The sequence below is a fragment of the Ruditapes philippinarum genome, unplaced genomic scaffold (assembly GCF_026571515.1).
Source record: "Ruditapes philippinarum isolate M1 unplaced genomic scaffold, ASM2657151v2 ctg4324_1_1_1_1, whole genome shotgun sequence".
Taxonomy (NCBI): Eukaryota; Metazoa; Mollusca; class Bivalvia; order Venerida; family Veneridae; genus Ruditapes; species Ruditapes philippinarum.
The window spans coordinates 50,794-71,341 of NW_026852857.1; the positions used below are offsets into that span (position 1 = coordinate 50,794).

Sequence of the window (20,548 nt, forward strand, 5' to 3'; positions counted from 1 at the left end):
ACTTTTTAGCTCACCTGAGCATGCTCAGGGTGAGCTTTTAGGATCGATGATTGTCCGTTGTCCGTTCACATTTAGTTGTTAACACTCGAGCGGTCGCATTTTTGCCTAAATCATCATCAAACTTGGTCAGGATGCTTATCTAGTTGATAGCTCGGATGAGTTCGAACATGGGTCATCTCGGATGAAAAAACTAGGTCACAAAAGCTAAAAATAAAAAACTTTGTTAACACCTAGAGGTCTCATTTTTGCCTCAATCATCATCAACTTGGTCAGGATGTTTGTCTAGTGATAGCTCGGATGAGTTCGAACATGGGTCATCTCAGATGAAAAACTAGGTCACCGGAGCTAAAAATAGAAAAACCTTGTTAACACTCTAGCGGTCGCATTTTTGCATCAATCATCATCAAACTTGGTCAGGATGCTTGTCTAGGTGATAGCATAGATGAGTTTGAACATGGGTCATTTCGGATGAAAAACTAGGTCACCGCAGCTAAAAATAGAAAAACCTTGTTAACACTCCAGCGGTCACATTTTTGCCTCAATCATCATCAAACTTTGTCAAGATGCTTATCTAGTTGATAGCTCGGGGGTCATCTCGGATGAAAAACTAGGTCACCGGAGCTAAAAAAAAGCAAACCTTGTTAACACTCTAGAGGTCACAATTTTGCCTCAATCATCATCAAACTTGGTCAGGATGTTTGTCTAGGTGATAGCTCGGATGAGTTCGAACATGGGTCATCTCGGATGAAAAACTAGGTCACCGGAGCTAAAAATAGAAAAACCTTGTTAACACTCTAGTGGTCTCATTTTTGCATCAATCATCATCAAACTTGGTCAGGATGCTTATCTAGTTGATAGCTCGGATAAGTTTGAACATGGGTCATCTCGGATGAAAAAGTAGGTCACCGGAGCTAAAAATAGAAAAACCATGTTAACACTCTAGCGGTCACATTTTTGCCTCAATCATCATCAAACTTGGTCAGGATGCTTGTCTAGGTGATAGCTCGGATGAGTTTGAACATGGGTCATCTCGGATGAAAAAGTAGGTCACCGGAGCTAAAAATAGAAAAACCTTATTAACACTCCAGCGGTCACATTTTTGCCTCAATCATCATCAAACTTGGTCAGGATGCTTGTCTAGGTGATAGCTTGGATGAGTTTGAACATGGGTCATCTCAAATGAAAAACTAGGTCACAGGAGCTAAAAATAGAAAAATCTTGTTAACACTCTAGTGGTCACAATTTTGACTCAATTGTCATCAAACTTGCCATGAAACTTGTCTAGGTCATTGCTGGGATTAAATCGAACATGGGTCATCTCGGATGAAAAACTAAGTCACAGGAGCTAAAAATAGAAAAATCTTGTTAACACTTTAGTGGCTACTGTTGTGATCCAAATATCCCGTAAATTGGTCTGAAAGTTTGTTTTGATGATTTCTAAGTCAAGTTCGAACATGGGTCATCTTGGATGAAAAACTAGGTCACACCGCCCAAATATGGAAAAACCTTGTTAACATTCTAGTGGTCACATTTTCGACTCAATTATCATCAAACTTGGTCAGGATGCTTGTCTAGGTAATTGCTCGGATGAGTTTGAAATCGCATGTGAAACTAGGTCACCGGAGCTAAAAATAGAAAAATCTTGTTAACACTCTAGTTGCTACTGTTTTGATCCAAGTATCCTGGAAATTGGTCTAATTTTGATTTGATGATTTCTAGGTCAAGTTTGAATATGGTCACCTGGGTAAAAAACTAGGTCACACTGCTCAAATATGGATAATCCTTGATAAAACTGTAGTGGTCACATTTTTGACTCACCTGTCATGAGACTTGGTCAGAATGCTTGTCTAGGTAATTGTTTGGATGAGTTTGATGGGTCAGATGAGCGATCTAGGGCCATCATGGCCCTCTTGTTTTAAAATTCTGCCAGTACACAAAATTTAAGGGAAAGTCTTTCAAATTTAATGTCAAAAAAGAGAAAAAATGTATATAATAAACAGAAAATTCAAGTTTTTTTATAAATACATGATTTATTTTCATCTTGTGGCATGAAAATTACCATATTTCCCTCGTGGCTACCGCCACTCATAAAATATTTATTTTCATACCACTCGATGAAAATAAATCATGTATTTATAGAAAAAACTTGAATATCCTCTATGTATATAATCTTAACCTGAGAAAGGTAGTACCAAGAAATGAGAGGCATAAACATCATATAATAGTTACAGATGATAATTTTCTCTTTAGAGGGTCTTTTTCTTTGAATTGTATTTTCTTTGGTTTCCTAATATTTGTCATTATAGATAGAAAAATAATATGAAAAGAATCAGTCTGAATTTTTGTTTGGTGTTAAGGGAAAGGGGTTTGAGAGATGGGTGGATGGGCTGAGATTGATTGAGCTGCCATAAGATACACCGATCCTAATGTTACAGTACTGATGATATTTTCTTAACATTTTTTCATGATTTTCATTAAAAACCTGTAAAATGGAATCATTTATTTTTCAAGACATTGAAATGTTTGCGTAGGCCTTTACATGACATAGAATCTACTTTGTTCTATGTCTTTAGATTAGAAAAAGTTTAAATTGTGGTTAATGACTAAGATGTAAATGTAATTCAGATAAAAGAAGAATTTTAACAACAAACACTATGATAGCATAGTATCAGTTGTTACTGCTTTGAACCTTATTAAAATTTACCTTGGAGAGCTATTGTACTTAACCAACACTGTCACACTTTAGTTGAATTTTTGCCTGCAAGTTGGGTAGAAGGGAATTAGTTGAAACTTCACACATTTGCTCTCTGTCATTAACTAACATTATGGGCACATGTCCCATTACTCTATACAATCTTTTTTTACAGAGTTATGCCCCTTTCTTACTGTCAAGCACTGAGAATAGCAGAGCGTGCTGTCTTACAGGCAGCTCTTGTTTTCTCTGTCTTCAACTAGTGAACACTATTTAAGGATTTGAGATTCTCAAATCCTTAAATAGTGTTCACTAGTTGAAGATGACAGGTATTATCAGTTTTGTTTCATGTTTTACCTTTGTTACAGTGGTTCAGCCATAATGCAGGATGGGTCTACTATAAAGAATGGGTATCCCTTAGATCTGGATTCTGTAAGTGTAGGCTGTCGTATTGGCATGATGAGGTGCTCTGATGGTACTCTACATTACTTTCTAAATGGTACAGACCAAGGAGTAGCTTGCTATGATATCCCACCTGGTAAGTAAAGTATTCCATCTGGCTAGTAAAATGTTCCACCTGGTTAGTAACAAGTTTAGTAAAATTTTCTAATTAGTAAATTTTCCACCTGGTTTGTGAAATATTTCACATACTAAGTAATATTCTACAGATCTAACCATAGCAACATATTTAGGATAAACCTAAATGCAACTAGCCAAAACTTGGGAGTGTTAATTTAATTCTTTAAATCCTTTATTACTTCAGACATTTTTTAGATAACTTTATGCCTGACAAGTTTGGCATCAGGATTTGTTCCAGTTTGTTTCCTCTTAGTAGGAGATAACAGCTCATTTATGTCAGATACTTAGTAGAGTTTATAAGGCCTACCATGGTAAGGAAACAGAGAACTATTGAATTATAATATGTTCATTTTGTTTTAGTATTAACTTAAAACTTGCCCCTTAAATCATGGCTTGTGTTTCTGTCAAAAAAACTCTGGCTATTCAAACAAATTATGTACAGACATGCAGATACATATAAATGTACCTTTAACATTAAAAGTTGACTGGATAAAAATCAATGTGAAAGCAAGATATTTTGTCTTAATGAAATTTAGAGTTGTTAAAGATCAATAATTGTATATTCATTTATGTTATTCTATGTGAAGGTCTATATATATTAATTATATTGTTTATTACAGGAGTATGGGCAGTTATAGATCTGTACGGACAATGTGGTCAGGTGTCCATAACCAGTGGTTCTGGCATAATGCCAACAGATAATAATACTATAAATAGAACTATAGTAGAACATCCAAATTTTAATTCTCCTGTGAGCTCTGCAGGTAAGCATTTGCTATCAGTGTTGTATTATTACCAGAACCCATGGAATACCATACACAACTTTACAACTGTAACATTTTCTGTCCTTATACATGTATAATTATGTGATCATCATAGTCTTACACTAAAATCATGGGTACACTTAACTTACAAAGTGGATTGGCTGGAGAGTTATATACCGCCATAGACTCATGTTGGGCCCCAAAAGTGACATGGTGAGAAATTGTTAAATTTTTAAAATATCACATAGACAGTGTACAATTCATGTTATTTAGCAGTCAAGAATAAGTTTATGACTGTTTTAAAGTTACTTTATCATTGGTTACAAATAATATATGTGCAATAAGATGTGCTTGAAAAATGGGAAAACATGCTTAAAAGTGCTGGAATTTAGATATTGGGTGTCTGTACGAAGCCTGTCTAAGCCTGCTGGCGGCAATTGAATTTAACCATGTGACAAGTGCAGATCAAGATCACTCAGTACATCCATGCCATCTGATTATGGTCTGCACTTTTTACTAAGGGGACTGTACATGTTTTGAAATTTTCAAATTTTCCAATTTATGTCCATTTGGTTTAAACAGTTATTATTTCATATGCTTTAAACCTATACAGGTATGTACAACAACATGAAATAATTAATACAGGATTGAAAAGGAAGTCAAAGACTTATGTAAATTTCTTTCCTGAATTTAAAAAATGTATTGTGGTAAATGTTAAAGGTACATATATGACAATATTATTTCAGAATGTCACAGATTCAGTCATTGTTGTGGGAAGAATATACAGCTTACATCTAATGGTAGAACTGCTTCTAGATCTAACAATTATAATCACTGTCTAGTGTTTAGTTCTGATCCTTTAAAAAAAGACGAAGTGTTTGAAATAAAAATTGAGAAACTTTGTAAACAGTGGTCCGGATCGTTACGCATCGGTTTGACATCTATGGCGATATCTGATACGACGCCTGTGTCGGCAGTTCCTCTTACTTCATTAGAATTGACAACAAAACCAACATGGATTATTTCTGGATCAGATGTAAAGAAGTCCGGTGTAACAATAAAAGAGAACTACACTCCGTCCTTGCAAAGACTTGAGGTAGAGTTAAAGCATTTTTTTTTAAATTTTCTTTAGAAAGTTAACTTACTTTGAAGAGAGTGAAATATTATTTTCATATTGTTTTCTGAAGAGAATGAAATTAATTTTGTATTGGTTTCTTATTGCTTTTGTATTGTAATTAATGTAAATGTTGCAAATTTTGTGAATTGAAAAATAGAATTTTACAATTCTTTTAGTTTTACTTTAATACATAGTAAATAGTCATTTGTTTTTGTTTTCTTTGACATGATAGGTCTGGAAATGATTAATTTTTTGAGATTTGTGTACCATTTGATGTAAGTCTAAACCAATAACTTGTGTTCAGGTTTTCAAATCATTCCCTTACCCTGTTTTACCAGAATTAATTATTTTCATTATGCAAAATAACCCCAAAAAAGAAAAGATTGAGTATGACTTTGTTTATGTTACAGGTTGGTAACAGGGTTGGTATTGGTAGAAGTCATGATGGTACGATGCATTTATATCTGAATGGTGAAAATCTTGGAATAGCTGCATCTAATATACCAAAGGTAATTCAGAGCTTGTGTCCTTGGGTAGTCTTACCTCATGATTGGTATTATGCTGCAAAAATTGGTGTTTCTTATTTAGAAGAGGTTTATCAGGGTGGCTTGATGATAACTAGAGTTTGGAATGAGATATTGTATTCAAACTTTGTATATAACAAACTTATGTGAAAAACAGGTTTCGATTGCTTTTGGACCCCCTAGGTTCAAGGTCAAGGTCACTGTTACTAGAAAAAGAAAAATGGTTTCCGAACAATAAGGAAAGGGGAGCATTCATAGAGTATTCAAAGATATTGATATATTTTGAAGTGTCCATGTCTATTTTATGGAAAACTTACATGCATCTTTTCTGTACCAATTAGAGGGGCTTTTTCTTATGAAAAGTGCTCTTTAATACTTTAAATAAATTCACAAAAGGTTTTATAGTAGATTGACTAGATTAACTATAAAAGTTAAAATAAGAAATAACTGTAAAAGATAGGAGTTCAGGAACTTTGTCACACAAAGTATGTTGAAATGCTCATTGCAACCAAAATATAATTATACAGTCATTGATTTGACAGTAAGTTCATCCTGGGATACTGAGTAGATTACTGAAAATAGTGACCTCTATCATAGTTACAAAGCTAACAGCACATATGCTGGGATTTGATGGCACTTTATAATATTTCTCCTTGTAAAAAACCTGGAATATAGTTGTAGACTTACATGTTCGACAGTGTTGATGTTGTGAAACAAAATATTCCTTAAGGCCATGACATTCAAGTCATGAAAGGGTCATAATGACTTTGTGTAATTTGCTACGGTCATAAATCTTTTTACAAACATAAAATATTTATCATATCTTGCTTTAGTGAGCATATTTCACAATTTATATACTATGTGTCATTAAATTGAAGATTGAGAAAATGGCAGTATACATATTGCAGTATTGTAATACATTATTTGCATAACTCTTATATGTTCAAGTGATCGGAATAATGAAACATAATTATAATAAAATTTGTTTATCTTATTTTATGTATTTTGTCAAAGTGGTTTATATGCTCACCTAACCTGTTTGACAGTGATGTCACATTGTTTTTAGCTCGACTTTTTTTTTTTTGAAAAAAAAAGTAGAGGTATTGTTATAGTCAGGTCGGCGTTGCCGTTGCCGTTGCCGTTGCCGTTGCCGTCTCCGTTGCCGTTGCCGTTGCCGTTGCCGTCCGAAAACTTGTACCTGGATCATAACTTTTTTATTTCTTGGTGTATTGTCTTCATACTTGGCCACAACAACCCTTGGGACAAGACCTTTCAGTAGACCACACTAACCTTGACCTTCATCCATAAATGACCTTGACCTTCAAGGTTAAAAGTCCAATTTTTGCTTGTTCATGCTGTTATTGGCTGTTACTTTGTTATTTTTGAATGGATTGTCTTCAAACTTGAACATAATAATCTTCAAGGATATCCCTTAAAAAATAACCAGTCAGACCTTGACATTCACTCATCAATGACCTTGACTTTGAAGGTCAAAAATTTTGAAATTTTCATTTTTTTGGCTATTATTGGCTGTAACTTTGTTATTTTTGAATGGATTGTCTTTCAAACTTGAACATAATAATCTTCAAAGATAACTGTTAAAAATATACCGAAAGACCTTGACCTTCACTCATTAATGACATTGCCTTTGAAGGTCAAATTATTGAAATTTCATTGTTTTGGCAGTAACTGACTGTAACTTTGCTATTTTTGAAGGGATAAACTTCATATTATAACAGAACATTCTTAAGGACCAGACCTTGTTGTTTATCAAACCCAAATTTGCTTGGGCTCTTTAATGACCTTGACCTTGAAGGTTATATTACTGAATTTTCTCAGATTGTGCATTTATCGGTGTGTGTGTATGTATAGTATATGTATTATATATAAATATATATATAAATGTGTGTGTGTATATATATACATATATGCAGGTATATATATATATATATATATATATATGTATATATATATATATATATATATATATATATATTATATATATTACATGTATATAATTGCGTCATGTTTTCTATTTTTAGAAATTGCGTCATTTTTTCTATTTTTTAGAAAATTGCGTCATTGTTGCTATTTTTAGAATTTGCGTCTTTTTTTTTCTATTTTTAGAAATTGCGTCATTGTAGCTATTTTTAGAAATTGCGTCATTTTTTTCTATTTTTAGAAATTTCGTCATTTTTGTTCTATTTTTAGAAATTGCGTCATTGTTTCTATTTTTAGAAATTGCGTCATTTTTTCTATTTTAGAAATTGCGTCATGTTTTTCTATTTTTTAGAAATTGCGTCATTTTGTTCTATTTTTAGAAATTGCGTCATGTTTTTCTATTTTTAGAAAATTGCGTCATTTTTTTCTATTTTTAGAAATTGCATCATGTTTTTCTATTTTTAGAAATTGCGTCATTTTTTTCTATTTTTAGAAATTGCTTCATTTTTTTTCTATTTTTAGAAATTGCGTCATGTTTTTTCTATTTTTAGAAATTGCGTCATGTTTTTCTATTTTTAGAAATTGCGTCATTTTTTCTATTTTTAGTTTTTCTATTTTTAGAAATTGCGTCATGTTTTTCTATTTTTTAGAAATTGCGTCATTTTTTTCTATTTTTAGAAATTGCGTCATTTTGTTCTATTTTTAGAAATTGCGTCATTTTTTTCTATTTTTAGAAATTGCGTCATTGTTGCTATTTTAGTAATTGCGTCATTTTTTCTATTTTTAGAAATTGCGTCATTTTTTCTATTTTTAGAAATTGCGTCATTGTTGCTTTTTTAGTAATTGCGTCATTTTTTTCTATTTTAGAAATTGCGTCATTGTTTCTATTTTTAGAAATTGCGTCATTTTTTGGTCTATTTTTAGAAATTGCGTCATTTTTTTCTATTTTTAGAAATTGCGTCATTGTTGTTTCTATTTTTAGAAATTGCGTCATGTTGCTATTTTTAGAAATTGCGTCATTGTTGCTATTTTTTAAAATTTGCCGTACTGTTGCTATTTTTAGAAATATGCTTAATGTTTCTATTCATATATATACTAAAATATATTATAAACAAAACTAATGTGACAAGACAGACCAACTAAATTTATAAAAAGGAAACATCAATATATGTTCAAACCTTTCTATGTTTGCGTTTAGAAAAAGTAAAAAGTCGAGCGTTGCCCCCGCCCGGCGGTGGCTCTTGTTTTAGTTTATTTCAAATTTGCATTCAGGCCACCGGCCCATACACATGTATACATGAAATATATATATATATAAACACAATAGCATAATGACATGACAGCTAGTTAGGATAATATAACATCGCATAATATACAGATTTACATAGAGTTGTATAAAGTACAAGGACATGTTGTCAGAGCAGCATTTAGCCAATTTCAAAAAAACATAAAATCATGTAATAAGATTTAGCAAATGACATAAAGACATTTAAGATAAAGATTCATTTCGCAGTTTAAATTGCATAATATAAAAACATTGATAAGTTTCGTATTGTCTTTACACTTTTGCAAAATGACATTAATAAGTTAAAATTATGATTATTTGGATGTTTCCCAATACTTTTTTTGGTATAAATTGTTGAACGTAGATTATTATATAAAGGACATTTGTTTATATGTTTCAAAGTTATTTTATTTTACAGAATGTATTCGCTGTGATAGACCTATATGGTATGGTAGAGTCAGTATCTGTTGTTAGTTCTGTTTCCATGGTAACAGACAGTTCATCTACCACACCATCTGTTGAATCAGAGACGGGACATCAAATCTCATTGGTAAACAATTGTATTGATTAGGGAGGAAATATTGAAATATGTGTATCTCTACACATAAAAAAAACTGTCAGTTTTTTAGCTCACCTTGTTAACACTCTAGCGGTCACATTTTTGCATCAATCATCATCAAACTTGGTCAGGATGCTTGTCTAGGTGATAGCTCGTATGAGTTCTAACATGGGTCATCTCGGATAAAAAAAATGGGGCACCGGAGCTAAAAATAGAAAAACCTTGTTAACACTCTAGCTGTTACATTTTTGCATAAGTCATCATCAAACTTGGTCAAGATGCTTGTCTAGGTGAAAGCTCGGATGAATTCGAACATGGGTCATCTCAGATGAAAAACTTGGTCACCTTTGGCTAAAAATAGAAAAACCATGTTAATACTCTAGAGGTCACAATTTTGCCTCAATCATCATCAAACTTGATCAGGATGCTTGTCTAGGTGATAGCTCGTATGAGTTTGAACATGGGTCATCTCGGATGAAAAAGTAGGTCACCGGAGCTAAAAATAGAAAAACCTTGTTAACACTCAAGCTGTTACATTTTTGCATAAGTCATCATCAAACTTGGTCAGGATGCTTGTCTAGGTGATAGCTCTGATAAGTTCGAACATGGGTCATCTCGGATGAAAAAAGTAGGTCACCGGAGCTAAAAATAGAGAAACCTTGTTAACACTCTAGAGGTCACATTTTTGCATCAATCATCATCAAACTTGATCAAAGTGCTTGTCTAGGTGATAGCTCGTATGAAGTTTTGAACATGAGTCATCTCGGATGAAAAACTAGGTCACAAGGAGCTAAAAATAGAAAAACCTTGTTAACACTTTCTAGTGGTTCACAATTTTGACTCAATTGTCATCAAAAATTGGTCAGGAAACTTGTCTAGGTCATTGCTGGGAATAAATCGAACATGGGTCATCTTAGGATGAAAAACTAGGTAACAGGAGCTAAAAAAAAAAAGAAAAATCTTGTTAACACTCTAGTGGCTACTGTTGTGATCCAAATATTCTGTTAATTGGTCTGAAAGTTTGTTTTTGATGATTTCTAAGTCAAGTTCGAACATGGGTCATCTTGGATGAAAAACTAGGTCACACCGCCCAAATATGGAAAAACCTTGTTAACATTCTAGTGGTCACATTTTCGACTCAATTATCATCAAACTTGGTCAGGATTGCTTGTCTAGGTAATTGCTTGGATGAGTTCGAAATCGCATGTGAAACTAGGTCACCGGAGCTAAAAATAGAAAAAATCTTGTTAACACTCTAGTTGCTACTGTTTTGATCCAAGTATCCTGGAAATTGGTCTGAAAGTTTGTTTTGATGATTTCTAGGTCAAGTTTGAATATGTGTCACCTGGGTAAAAAACTAGGTCGCACTGCTCAAATATGGATAATCCTTGTTAACACTGTAGTGGTCACATTTTTGACTCACCTGTCATGAGACTTGGTCAGAATGCTTGTCTAGGTAATTGTTTGGATGAGTTTGATAAGTCAGGTGAGCGATCTAGGGCCATCATGGCCCTCTTGTTTAATGACTCTATCTATTCATATTGTGACCACCTGTAGTGTGTAGGATTTTAAATATAACATCACTTCTTTGTGTGTAATCAAAACATGTTTATCACACACCCGTGCCGATTTTGCGACTCAGTAAATATGGTATTACACGGCCGTTCATATATTTTGACGTGACGTCATTAGCGTTATACAAACATTGTGTAAAGACGCGCTAAATGTTAGCGTTATACTATAGGCGCGTCAATGAAAAATGACTCTTATTTCACTTTAAATAGTCTTTATTTTGGGTATATGATAAATAGAATATTAAATTTTTCGTGTACTCGTTGAATAAAATAATATGCTGGCCAGAGGCTCGCATAATATAATTTTATTAAACTCGTGCAATAAATTCAGTATTGAACTTACACTCATTCAATATCCTCTATTTATCACACATCCATGCCAATTTTGCAACTCCGTAAATATGGTATTGCACGGACGTGCATATATTTTAACAGGCTTTAATGTCAAAATATGAAAACCGAGTTAACAATAGAATAGAGACTGCGAGCAGGTCTGGCTTTATAATTGTGGTAGCGAGCAATCAATTAGCAGGAAAAGAGTTGATGGGTTAAGATTAAAAATATGTATTATAATTGTATACAATTGCATACAGTATGTTTTCATTCTGATTATTTGCATTGCTTTATTAGTTAGATTTTGATATAAAAATTACACAAGAAAACAAATTCTTAAAATAGTCACAATCCCTTGAGCTTTTAGGTTTTGAAACAAATTGATATTTGAATATGCTTAAAGTTGATTATCAGTACATCATTGTTATTATGAAACATTGAGCCATAGATAAAAACAACCCTTTAATGTGACTTTTTCTGTAATTTCAGCCATTAGATAGAGACCAAGATCAAGATACTGCCAGTATATCAGTCCCAGAATTTCACTGTAACCATGGTAAAAACATTCTCCTTAGCAACGGTAACCAGACAATAGAACGTGTGTCTAGTTATAATCAGGCCATAGCTGTAACCAATAAATCTCTAGTCAAAAATCAACTGTTTAGGGTAAGTGTATGTTGCAGTATGGGTTCTCGTATATATATATGTTATATAAGCCACGTCACAACAAAACCAGCATAGTGCATTTGCGACCAGCATGGATTCAGACCAGCCTGCGCATCTGCGCAGTCTGATCAGGATCCATGCTGTTCGCTTACCAACCCTATTACAAGTAAAGAAACTGATAGTGAACAGCATGGATCCTGATCAGACTGTGCGGATGCACAGGCTGGTCTGCATCCATGCTGGTCACAAAAACACTATGTTGGTTTTATCATGGTGTGGCTCTTATGATTCTGTAGATAAGGAATATAGATCAATCGTCTGAGGATCGTTGGTTATAAGCTGGACTGACAGCGAGCATTAACTGAAAAATATATGTATATCATTATAATCTCAAGATTTTGGTCATCTTGTAAAATGGAGGCATTAAAGGTTTAAACAAATCTCAGCTGATGTTTAGGTCACATATAGTATAATACAATAGAAATAGATGTTTCAAACAGATCCTTCTTTACTCATGTAAAATAATTTAACACACAAGCAAAAAAAGATGTTTTTAGTTGGAGAATTTTTATCCCTTTAATTTGATTGTACGATATTGTTGAAAAAGGATTGACATATTTCTTTGTTCATTTATAGAGGTAATTACCTTAGATGGGGTTGAATATACATGTATTTGGTTTAAACAGAATTTATTTTAGTTTGATTGTGCAGGAAGCTATATATATATGCTTATAAAGGCACTTTCGAATCCGTTCCTGGAACCAACTAGTACTGAGCAATGAGTGTAAAGTTAATAAATGTATTTATTGGAAATGATAATGTCTATTTATTTAATAACCAAGCATTTTGCCCCCCTGTGTTTTAGGTAAGGATAGACAAGTTGAATACTCGTTGGAGTTCGTCTTTGATGATTGGATACCTGGGATTCTCTCCTGAAAAATACACGTTTCCTGTCTCTGCCACAGCCATAAAAAAATCTTGTGTTGTTATACAGTCGGATCAAGTTTACTCCAGTGGTTCAAAGGTAAAAATTAAAACATTGTATTAGGATACTTGGAATAGATATTTTAATGAAAAAGAAAATCTGATCTTATTTTTTATATTGAGGTTAACCATTATGTTTGTTTAGTACACTCATGGAAAATCCCGTTTTTTTGGGAACTATTTTTAACTTCTGTTGTTTTTGTTTGTTGATAAAAGTATTATCTTTAAACTCTGTCAAATAATAATGTAATTAGTTGATGATGTATTTATATAGAATATTGGCTTTTTTTGTGTAAAAGAACAAATTTGAAATGTCTTCTAAAGATTATTTAAAGTGACATAATTTTTTTTCGCTGTCAAATTGTGTTTAATTAGTTTTATATTTCAAAAGATTAAATACTATAATTAAATACTCATCAGCCAAAATATGATAATGACAATGTTTAGGAAAAAATAAATAAATTTACCTAAAATATAAAAAAAACTGTCTCACTCTTTGTATCATTTAGACTTTACCAATAAATTCTGAAGACCATTTATAGAATTTTCCCTGGGATATTTGTGCTCTTATGAATTTTGCATATTAAGAGTAAGATATACAGGTGAAGACAATTACGGCAAAATGTAAAGTTAACAGTTAATATGACTTTAATTTACACTCACAGTTTACGTTTTTATGCCCATAATGTCACTTACATATATTTGTCTTGATTTTCGTGCTATTGAAATGTTGACTGTACTTCAGATCAAGGAGCATTATGGGAGGAATCTAGACAAGTTACAGATAGGTGATACAGTGGGTGTATTAATAGATGAGGATAGTAGTCTACATCTGTATATAAATGGTATCGACCAGGGTGTGGCTGCAAGAGATGTACCATGTCCATGTCATGGTCTAGTTGACCTCTATGGACAGTGTGAACAGGTAGATTACTATAAGCATGACATAATCATTAACACAGTTGTGTCTGTAGATTGAAATATGCTGAGATTTGTAGATTTTTGCAAAATGTAATACTCAAATTTTGTTGTTATTATATAAAAATATTTATCAGAAAATGTAAGTTCATTATATGTATTTTGAGGTAAGCTTAGCAGGTAAAATACATGAAATGTTGTAAAGTTTGATATTTTGGATACACTGGATTTTTAGCTCACCTGTCACAAAGTGACAGGGTGAGCTTTTGTGATCGCTTTTCGTCCGGCGTCCGTCCGGCGTCCGTCGTCCGTAAACTTTTACTTTAAATGACATCTCCTCATAAACCACTAGGCCAATTTCATCCAAACTTCACAGGAATGTTCCTTTGGTGGTCACCTTTAAAAATTGTTCAAAGACTTTAATTCCATGCAGAACTCTGGTTGCCATGGCAACCGAAAGAAAAAACTTTAAATATCTTCTTTTAAAAAACCCTAAGAGCTAGAGCTTAGATATTTGGCATGAAACATCTTCTAGTTAGTGTCTACAAAGTTTGTTCAAATGAAAGCCCTGGGGTCAAAACTGGCCCCGCCCCAGGGGTGTCATTGTTTTTAACTATAGACCCTTTCATTTAAGCGATAACAGTCAGTGAAGAGTTACTTCCCTTACCGGATGTGACGTAAATGGGGGATAAAAACTATGCATGCCGCATAGAAAGTTAGCTTATTGAAAAGTTAAATGCGTAAATACTGATCGTTCAATTATGATTATAACATGTAGAAATTTACGCATACATACATAAATTCAATATCAAGACAATAGAAAAAATACAAAAGCAAAGATTGAGATTAATTCTCGCTACCACGGATTTATAAATCGCTACGGAGTGAAACAGCGAAATTTCAAAGTGAATATATTTATTAGATCTAGATTTTCTCAAATGCCAGGATAAAAAGCTAGTAACTAAATCAAATTTTAATATTTTCTAAACACCCATACACACTGAAATTGCCTATTATAAATTTAAATGGCCATTTTCTAGTTTTCTGTGTTATTTTCTGTCATTTAGAAAATTCCGGCGTATTTGTGACAAACCTGAAAATAAGATTGCCAATGTCTTTTAATGGTTGTTTTTCAAGCTTTAATAGAACAATAACAGAATGCATTATGTCAATACTTACTGATTCTTTTTCATTATGCCGTATAAAAAAACATTTCAACGAACCAGTGAAGAAAATAATTTTTTAAATATTCCGGAAAGAACGAAAAACATATGGAATTGACTTTTATAATTTTAGATTTGCAACAGACGATAATAAGATAATTTTGATATTAAAAATTCTATTCTTTAAAGACCTTTTCCCAGTAACATATTTCATAGATAAATAGATGTGTATATATAAGCGCCATTGGGCCGTAACATATTAATTAACAGGGTACATATGTTGTATATACAAGCGGCACTTGGCTGTGATATCATAAATCACCAGGGTGCATTTTTTAGAGTTATAACATTACATCAGATTACGTCACTTCTGTTAGTTGTCAAAAATACGAAAAATTATAATTCAGTTAATAACGAATTTCTGTGAACGTGTTTCACAACTTGTTTTTTTTGTGATTTTTTTAAATATTTGATAAGAAGAGTATGAATTAAAAAGTATCAAGTTGAAAATATTACTTTACCAGCTTAAATATATTGGTGTGATGTACGATTTTTTTGAGAGTGCATTTTTTGCCGACAAAAATAGTATACAGTCATGTACATTCAAAAGAATTTTTACTTTTTATGCCTTTACATTTTTTTTTGGAAGTTACATAGATTTATATTGTTTTCTTTTCTTTGTCTTAGTAATGCTTAATTCAAAATGATTTTTAATAAACCAGTATCTTGCAATTAATTAATACGCAGCCGTTTTTCGAAACTACAGAATCCTTACATTTTTGAAACTCAAAATATCTTTTGGGTATTGTATATTAACAGAGACATAGATACATAATCTGTATCTATGGTATTAGCAAGTTAGTACGATTTAACTGCCTGGTAAAATTTTCATTATTAAGAATCTAACGAAAATGGTAATCATGATCAGTTACCCAGGAATATGGTCTACTATTAAAACAAATCGTTGACCATATTATATAGTAAACATATTTATTCATTTCACCATCCTTTTTATGTAATATCTTATTCAATTACACAAAATCTTGGCAATTTCAATCTGCTAATCTTAAAAGAGAAAGGATTAAGCTCTTTATATCCCTCTTATCGTATCGGCATTGTCTACCGTATCCCCCAATGACGTCATCCAAGGGCGACAACTTGAATACGGTCTTAAATGAAAGGGTCTATATGTGTATAGTAAAAACTTTAAAAAAATCTTCTTTTAAAAAGCCCAATGAGCTAGAGCTTAGATGTTTAGCATGAAACATCTATGGGTGTGGGGGGGGGGGGGGGTGGGGGGGGGGGGGGCTATATACAGGTGGCGACCTCAGGGCCATCATGGCCCTCTTGTTTATTAATTTATTTATTTTTTATTTTTGATGGTATTTTGATATAGAAGTTTTTTTTTCTTCATACAGACTGCTCCAAATTTAATCACAGCAGTGTGAATCAATTCTACAAATTCAGCAGGTTAAGGGTTAAATTAAAAAAAGCATGGTCACTCCTGTATTTGTGTGTTATATAGTATCTGCTATAGTTGGGTTTTTCAGCTTTAGAAGAAAATGTTTTATTTTGGTACAGGTTACTATAGTAACAGAAGAAAATGTTGTCATGGCAACACAGACAAATGTTGAAGATAGGGAGAAGGCAGATATAGATGATGGTAGGTGTTAATATAACTCTTACCTATAAAACTGTTGGTTTGTTTATAAAATTATAAACAATTCCTATGTAAAAATCAATTGATAATTACTAAATGCATTTAATCTCGATATAACTGATATACAACACAATAGTTGATAAATTTTGGCAGTCATCTGCACATTATTGTTCAATGATGTTATAATGTCATTGCCTGTATTGCTCTGTAAAGTCAGTTGACAGTTGTGTGTATATTGATCAGGTCATGTTAGGAAGCTATCCAGCTAGCTCTCGGAAAATCAGTGGTTCTACTTTGGTGCCTGAAATAATACATGGAGTGGCACCTGTGGTTTTCCTCCACCAGTAAAGCTGGAGTCACCAGATTACATCTACTTTGTTGGTGCCACTTTAAACCCAACCAAAAAAATAATATTGACCAGGCCTACAAATATTAGATCATGAAAATATCATTAATATTTAAAATGAAAGTTGCACAGATTAATTCAGAAAAAAAAATCAAAAAAATCTGAAGATGATTGTTCCAACCCAGGCTTATTATGGATGCATGTTATTTTCTCTTTTTCTTGATTAAATGAGTTCAATAATTAAACAATAAAAGTCAATAAGTAGCAACTTTATGAATTAATAATATATATATATATATATCAGATTTTATTTTGTTACATAAGGTATCATTTAAGATATTTTTATTTCAGCCATAAAGGAGAAAGTACACAGACCTGTTGTAGAACAGAGTTCAATATTACGACATTGTGAATACCAGAATCTTTGTCTTAGAATAAAAGCACAGCTGTCTCTGCCAGGTACATGTTGTTATAAATGTCTTTGATATTAAATTAAGTATATTTGTATAGAAAGGGAAACAACTCTTGTCAAAAGTATAAAGTTCAGGAATGTTTGTTAATTAAAATGCATTTTACACTAATTGAAGATCAAAAAATGCATTCACTAGAATGTATTATAGAACATCGCCATGAAAAAACGACCCATAACGTCATTTTAAAAGACAAAAACGTTTTCATTGACGTTGAAAATAAAAAAGTAAATTCCCCTTAAAATGTTTAAAGATAAATATGAATAGGTAATAATAAGCAAATTTCAAAAGTTGTTGTTTTTTTTTTTCATTAATTTCAAGAGCTACAGAATTGAAATTTCTTTCAGAATTCAATGTCTCAATTAAAAAATAGAAAGTGACGTTAAAGGTTGTTTTCTAATACTGTTGTTCAAGTCAATTATTATTATAATAGCAGTACTGTGCCTGTCTGTGAGCATAAGCAATCTTATTTCAATGATATAAATTAAGATACATTTATATGTTAATTTGATCATATTTAGATGGATATTTCGATTCAAGCCTTCATGTATGTTATTGCGAGACTTGCCATAAACTACGGGGAGAAGAACTGTATCATCGGAAAGGGGATCCTCCTAAACAATATGCTACACAATACGGCTGGTGTATGTTTAAACTAAGGTATACAAACGAGCCGCGACATGACAAAACCAACATAGTGCATTTGCAACCAGCATGGATCCAGACCAGCCTGCGCACCCGCGCAGTCTGATCAGGATCCATGGAGTTCACAAACAGTTTCTCTACTTGTAATAGGGTTATTAAGCGAACAGCATGGATCCTGATCAGACAGCGTGGATGCGCAGGCTGGTCTGGATCCATGCTGGTCGCAAACCCATTATGTTGGTTTTGTCATGTCACAGCTCAAATTTGTCATTTTGAACAAGGGTTATAGCAGATATGACGCGTTACAAATCTGCATAAAAAATATATATATAATCAGACAAAATTACAGGGTTTTTTTTTGTGAGCCAAGGCCTATGAGCGTTATATCTAGGTTAGCGTAATAATGGGGTGCTTCATAATGGGGCTGCATTGTATATCATTCCAATATAAGGTTGTCGGTGCTTTATCAATGAATCAAAACAAAACATTCACTTGAAAAAAGGTTGTCACTACACCAATACTTACCACTGATTGACAAGTGTCCTCAGCTTGTACATATGATAACATTTATTAGACTATTTCTATGCTATTATGTGTGTTATTTGGGATGAATTGGAATGTACTTTTGCTTGAAAATGTTTACAAAAACTGTAATGGTTGAGGCAGTGTTTAGCTGCTACAGAATTAAAATTTATAAATGAAAGTTTTTGGAGGTTTTTTTTGTGTTTGTTAGGTTATCATGTATTTATAGAAGGGTAGTTGCTCCAAAAGGGTGCAAATCAAATAAACTACTTCAAATGTCATAAAATTTTGTGAATTGAAATATTTCAACTTTGTATTATAAGTGAAAGTAAAATAGATGTGAAAAGGTAGAATTTGTACATGTATTGTTATACATTTTTTTCAGACTACCAAGTAGAACAAATGGTTGGAGTGTCTATGAAAAATGGCATGTTGCGTATTTTGGATCTAAGATAGAAAATTTACGTAGAATTCTTGATAAAGGAGACCTCCATTCAACCGGTATTGCTTTGATATTTCCTTGATTGTAACTAATCTTTTATTTCATGGCTAAACTAACATTGTCCAATAAGGGATTTAGGCTCTGTCCAATAGGTATAGTATTGGATTGTAATTCAGGGGTTGTTGGTAAGTATTGGGCCCGGAGAAGTTTCTCCATGACAATCCATCTCCCACATTGTGTCATATTTCTATAACCTCTGATTCAGAAAATCATGTGGGATAAGTAGTTTGTCACTTGCAGAGAAATAGCAGAAATTACTGGCAAAATTAAATTGTTGAAATGGCTTACACAAAAACAAACAAAATTTTGTTTTAACATGCTTGTTTAGCTCAATTTTGATGAAAGTTAAAAGCTTATTGGAGTTATACTCACATTTGTTTCTAGGAACTAATCAGTTTTGTTGTTAAATAATTAAACTTAGCTATGTCCCATATCAGCCTTGAACCCCATAATTCTTTCATTCAAGTCTTACACCTATATGTGTATATAGCCAAATAGTGAGAGATGCTGATTTTATGAAATTTAGCCACACAAAAATATCTTATTTTACAGTAATTGTTTGCAGGAGTCAATTTTATTGCATTAATCCAGATCTTTTGGTCTAACAGCTATACTTGTGTATACATTAAGGTGTTATACTATTAAGTTTGATCTTTTGTAATTTGTATTATACACTCTTCTTATATAATAATGATAATAATAATAATAACTTTATTTACAGAAGGTAAAACATTAAGACATATACAGATATGTACACCCAGTACTGAGTGAACATATTTATACATTACAGGTGAAGTAGTGAATGGAGGCAGTGTTTTATTACCCCAGCCACCTGTCTTTACTGAGAAATCCCAGCCAGATGGTACATCAGTCAATAAAATATTTCTATCACCAACATTAAAATATACTGGAGCTAATGAATTCTCACCTAAACACAAGTGAGTATGGTGTTTTATTTTAAATCTTTTAGTAGAATCAAATACATACATTATACAACAACAAAAACATTTATTAATGGTCAAACACCTGAAAGTTGCATATAGTCAATAAATTACAATCATTTACTGATGTGAACTTGAAATGAAGCTATACAAAAGACAAAACATATAACTATACACTATTAAACTTGAACTTGTTGTCAGTTTTAGATTTTTCTGAAGAATTTTGTGTATTCATGTTAGAAGCAACTTAACAATTTGCTGTCTTATATTTAAACATGTGAAGTATTTAAGTATATGGACAGCTGCTTTGCTGAGTTGTATTTTTTTTTATCAAAATACTAGTAATTATTAAACTGTTACCGG

The 20,548-nt window shown here is 32.4% G+C and overlaps 1 protein-coding gene across 1 annotated transcript in view; it reads left to right on the forward strand.

The window, feature by feature from the left end:
- The window catches only part of LOC132726497 (neuralized-like protein 4), a 32,678-nt gene extending 12,477 nt beyond the window's left edge, over positions 1 to 20,201 (forward strand). The window contains 13 exon segments of the mRNA XM_060711823.1: positions 3,061 to 3,230; positions 3,892 to 4,035; positions 4,782 to 5,131; positions 5,563 to 5,661; positions 9,321 to 9,452; positions 11,858 to 12,034; positions 12,900 to 13,058; positions 13,764 to 13,943; positions 16,681 to 16,762; positions 17,457 to 17,564; positions 18,097 to 18,235; positions 19,128 to 19,243; positions 20,035 to 20,201. Of these exon segments, the coding sequence (XP_060567806.1) occupies positions 3,061 to 3,230; positions 3,892 to 4,035; positions 4,782 to 5,131; positions 5,563 to 5,661; positions 9,321 to 9,452; positions 11,858 to 12,034; positions 12,900 to 13,058; positions 13,764 to 13,943; positions 16,681 to 16,762; positions 17,457 to 17,564; positions 18,097 to 18,235; positions 19,128 to 19,243; positions 20,035 to 20,186 (2,008 nt within the window). The 3' untranslated portion in view covers positions 20,187 to 20,201.
- Positions 20,202 to 20,548: the final 347 nt, after the last annotated feature.